General features: G+C 49.2%; 2 protein-coding genes across 2 annotated transcripts; one reads left to right on the forward strand and one right to left on the reverse strand.

Moving 5' to 3' along the window:
• The first annotated feature begins 352 nt into the window (after positions 1-352).
• On the forward strand, positions 353-1,138 carry LOC124656337. The gene has a single exon (XM_047195099.1). The coding sequence runs from the start codon at positions 380-382 to the stop codon at positions 1,136-1,138; it is 759 nt and encodes a 252-aa protein (XP_047051055.1). The 5' UTR covers positions 353-379.
• A 1,065-nt stretch (positions 1,139-2,203) lies between these two features.
• LOC124653251 lies at positions 2,204-3,270 on the reverse strand. Its single transcript, XM_047192323.1, has one exon. The coding sequence runs from the start codon at positions 3,187-3,189 to the stop codon at positions 2,512-2,514; it is 678 nt and encodes a 225-aa protein (XP_047048279.1). The 5' UTR covers positions 3,190-3,270; the 3' UTR covers positions 2,204-2,511.
• Positions 3,271-4,794: the final 1,524 nt, after the last annotated feature.

Below are 4,794 nucleotides of genomic sequence, written 5' to 3' on the forward strand. Positions count from 1 at the left end.
ACTGTGGTTAAACGAATGTTTCAACATACTGTCCAAATGTCCAATCCATGTGAATGGAGTTAAACGAATGTTTCAACATACTGTTCTAGAATCTAGATGATGGGATCTTGTAGTTAGAAAGCACTTTATTCAAAATATATGTTCTGGTGCCGCTGAGGTCAGAATATTCTGAAAGTAGTCCGTTGTAATTTATTCTACCCAGTTGTGTGACCCTTTTGCAGCTCTTTTTGTGTGGATGCAGCTCTGTAATACGTTGTTTTGTTATTTATCGAATACTTTATGGTACTTACCTTTTTATTGATATCTTTTTTGCAGGTTTTGATCCTGAAGATAGGGGGAGTGGAAACTTTGTTTGAGATTAGCATTTGTTTCCGGAAACATGATGGGGGTCGAGGCCACATTTACCCCAGTAGATCATGCAGCGTTGGCCAATAGTGATTCTGAAACTTCAGAAGTCCTGGATTCCCCAGCGGTAGAAGGTGTGGAGAAGGGTGTGAGTGAAGAAGTTTGTTTGCAAGTTCCCTTGGGAAAGAAGGAAGACATCGACTTCCTTGGTACAGTCTGTGATCATGAGAATAACAAGGGTGCTGTTGCTGACCCCACAATTCTGAATGGGGTCTCGCTAGAGCTGTCAATTTCTAGCAAGGATTCAGATGATAGTGTTTCATTGGGGTGTCAAACACCACGTGGAAACATCTTTGATCCTTTTGCTCCAGGATCAGAGGAGGAATTCTGTGGTGCACCCAAAAAGAAGGTGGTGAGAGGGGCAGAAGCCCTCTCCCGCAGGAAGCTGATATTTGAAGCTGATGACTTCCCAGTTAGAAGGTTAAGTTATGAGTTTGATTCTGAGGAGGAAGAGCTGTATCTCCAAGGGATCTGCAAGATGTTTCTTGATCTGATATTCTCAAACCAAGCGCTGGAGGCAACTGCAGACAGGGAGGATCTGTTAGATGCCATCTCACCTGAAAGCTACAAAACCCCTGAATCACAGCCTCTGCTTACTGGCATTGCAGAGACCTGCCCAGACGCTCCTGTGCGTCCATCTCTGAGAATGCTGAAGCTCAGCCCAGGCATTTGCAGGAAGCTTGACTTCAGTTCAGTTAGTCCAAAGGCTCTGTTTGCTGAAGATAATAATTAAGAGCCGAGCTTGTTCCTTTGGGAACTTCGGTTCGGTGCTGTTTTCCGGCGACACATCTCATGGCAGCACCTCTGCCATCCTTGCCGGCGGTTGTGGTAACTTTGCTAACTCTGAAGCTGTAGGAGCTAGCAGTGGTGGTTAAGTAGGTTTCAGTTTAAAGTTATACATGTAAGCTATGTTAGTTTTACTTTTAGCTAGCCTAGTCTTACTGCCCAGATTGTTGTACCTTGTGGGGGCTTCTGGCCTAGCCTTTGTATATCCTAATAATAGTTGTTCTCCCTGCTTGAACTGAACTATTCCATATTTATTCTTGCTTAGCGCTATAGTGCATGATGGTGCACGCCGTGTGTCGTTGTGGTCTTTGCACTTGGATGCAAACCTGTATAAACTGTTGAAACTGAGTTGATGCAGTGGACAATTTGAACATGGCTTAGTTTGATGGTACTCCTGCAGTGAGATGGCGTATTAACCGTGGCTGTTGTGTGATCCATCTGTCGTGAACTCGTGATGCTTGATGGCTGCTTTCATTTTACTCTAGCACCCTCAACTCGTGATGCTTGATGGCTGCTTTCATTTACTCTAGCACCCTCGCAGGTCGCAGCTGTCAGATTAATCTTGAGATGGACCTGCTGATGTCCTCAACGTGTCCTCAGATTTGATATCCTTTATCTTTCTTTGCGAGGAAAACGAGAGCTCTTAATAAATCAGAAGAAATCTGATTACATTCTTCATTGCAGCCTGGATCTCAGTACCTGTCTATATTTGACTTTTATTTGCCGACATATCTAATAGATCGCCAGTGCACATTTCTTTAAAATCAAAAGAAATAACTTCAAAATACATGTGGCTTGGCTTCACAGGATCATATAGAGTAATCTGAATGTCAACGTCTCCAAACGACCACCTAACTGCAAGCTATATAGGAGAATATATAAGAATGAGCTCTTAGCTTAGGATGCGTCAGCGCAAAGCAAGAATCTGCACACATGACGATGTTATGAACAAGACGTATGTATACACTACTCTGCACACATGAGTATGTAGTTTACAAGTCCATCCTGTCTCTGCATATGAACAATCCATCAAAATCATACTATATGATGACACCACGCAATATCAACAACTAAAACGACAAATTAAATCTACCCAAGGTAGTGACTAACTACAGTACTAATTTGGCGCATCATCAGAAAATCAAGAATCATGTCGCTCCTTTTCCTCTCCGTGACAACGACGCCGTCGATCGTCGTGCTGGCCGCAAGTGCCGTGCTTGGCAAACGAGCACGGCAGCGGCAGAAAAAGGTGTCCTCCAAACTTCCATCTCCGGCGACGCCCGCGGCGTGTCGAAACGACGGAAGGAATAATATGGCCGATCAGAGCTTGGTGTGGTCGCTGCACTGCTGGCTGCGGACGCCCATCTCGGCGATGCCGAAGACGAAGCTGCAGTCGGAGTAGGCGACGGCGTGGCGCTTGAAGACGCCGAACACGGCCACCCGCCCGGGGATCCTGGTGCTGGCGTCCACCGGCAGCGACCCGGCCTCCACGTCGGAGATGAGCTGCGCCATGGCGCCCCCGGAGGAGACGAACTTGTCCGCCTGCAGCGTGAGCGCCATCTTGACCTCGCCGTCGCCCTTGCTGGGGATGCGGCCGGGGTCGATCTCGGCGTCGCCGACGTGGACGCCGCGGTAGGTGAGGTCGGTGTGGCCTCCCGAGAGGAAGGTGAAGGAGGCCGGGTTGGGGTTGTGCACGGACACCGTGAGGAGGACGGTGACGTTGAGCTGGATGGAGAGCGCCGGGAAGGTGAGGCGCGGCGCGAGTCCCACGAGCTTCGCGGAGACGAGCCGCGTCTTCGGGTCGCGCACGCGGAGCACGGTGAAGAAGAGGATCAGAAGCACGACGCCGAGGAGGACCAGGGTGACGAGGAGGCACGCGCAGCAGAGGCAGCCGCGGCGCCGCCGCAGCCGCTGCTTCTCGCGGTGGAGGTCGTCGACGGGCGGCTTGGTGGTGGCCGCGCTGTGGGTGGGGAGGCCGCCGCCGTTGGTGGACGCCATTGGCCGGGGCTCGGGAGTTGCAAACTTGCAGCGGCGGCGAGCGTGCGTGCGTGGAGGTGGAGGAAGTGGGTTTGATTCGATTTTTCGGTGCGGGGATTTGGAGGATATCAATGCTGCCTCGATGACGACTTTTTATACTGCTACTCAAGAAGGCCAAAGTGCTCACAAAACAAAAAAGTCTAGGGCAAAAGCAATCTACTACTAGTTTTATATGGTCAATCGGTGAAACATTACTTTCTTAGTTGTTTCTATGCGGTAAAAACGTCTTTTGCGTGTGATGGAAAATATTTGGTTTTGAATGTGAAGGATTCTACCGATTGCACACCGATACTATTTGGTTTCCTCCCTTTACAGCACCCCGAGACACGAAGGTGCCCTTCTCGTATCTTCTTTTCCCCGTCCCTTCTCCACGTAGGCTGCTAGAGCGGGACCACGTTTGCCCCTCCATCCGCCGGCAAGGCCGCGGGTCCCGCCCTCCTCCGTTCGCCGTTCCGGCAATGGAAGAAGGCGGGGGCTTCATCTCTTTGAATCTTGCGAGTAGTTAGTGTTGGCCTAGGTGTTTCAACAGTGTCACATTGGTGGCATGGATGGCTCCACAACAAAATAAGGTGTCCTAAGAAGTGAGCCTAGCTCACTTGGTTAGAGAAGTGGATGTACAACCCAGCCACCCAGGTTCAAGTCCCTAGGAATGCGAATTTGAGTTCTTATTATTTAAAAACAAAATCACTGTAGGGGCATCTCGATGGTGCTCTAATCAACGACAGCGTGGAGCAGGTGGCTTGGTCATCTGGTCGTCCTTCAGATATGGAGAGATTAGTGCCTCAATATGTCGTCGGTGTTTGTCATAGCGTGCCACAACGACATGTTCATCGACTCACAAAGCACTATTGGGGACGATACTTCTTTGGACCTAACAATGGTGGAGGCTTAACGTCGCATGCCTCGACGGCGCTGGTGTGCAGGAAATTCTAGGAATAATTTTATATTCTTCTATCCCTTAAGGTTCTATCTGCAAAATTATCAGGACATTGATCTTTCCCATGAGCATTTTTATAGTTTCCACATTTGCTTGTTCATGTAAATTGATTGATGTCCTATCAATAAAATATGTGGCTGCTTCAGAGAAAAAAAAAACACAATCGACAGCGGTATCTATCGAACAGGCAACTGACAACGGTGTGCTTAAACTATTACAGTATCATTCTGTTCTATAACATACATGTTTTTTTATCAAATTAGAACAGTTTGCTAAAACTTCCTACGTATTATAAAACGGAGGCAGTGGTTGGCAGTTGTACCGTACGTGTACTTCGGCTGTTAACGGTCTTCACGGGGGGTCTCCAATAGTAGTCGGATGCTGGGAAATTGAATACTGGAACAGGACAGGGATTGGCCCGCCATGGGCGGCACCTCATCCGCCAACCAACAGGACCGGCCGCGCAGAGCGGAGCGGAGCTGAGTTAATTGGCCGCGCCTTGGGCGGGCGACGCGTCGTCGTCCGGCGAGCGTCGGAGAGTCGTCCCGTTCTGTTGGACGTCGACGTCCAGCACTAACTCAGCTGATGATTCCTCCGTGTTTCCACGCTCAACTGGTACCAACAAACCT

This window comes from Lolium rigidum, chromosome 5, assembly GCF_022539505.1.
Source record: "Lolium rigidum isolate FL_2022 chromosome 5, APGP_CSIRO_Lrig_0.1, whole genome shotgun sequence".
Taxonomy (NCBI): Eukaryota; Viridiplantae; Streptophyta; class Magnoliopsida; order Poales; family Poaceae; genus Lolium; species Lolium rigidum.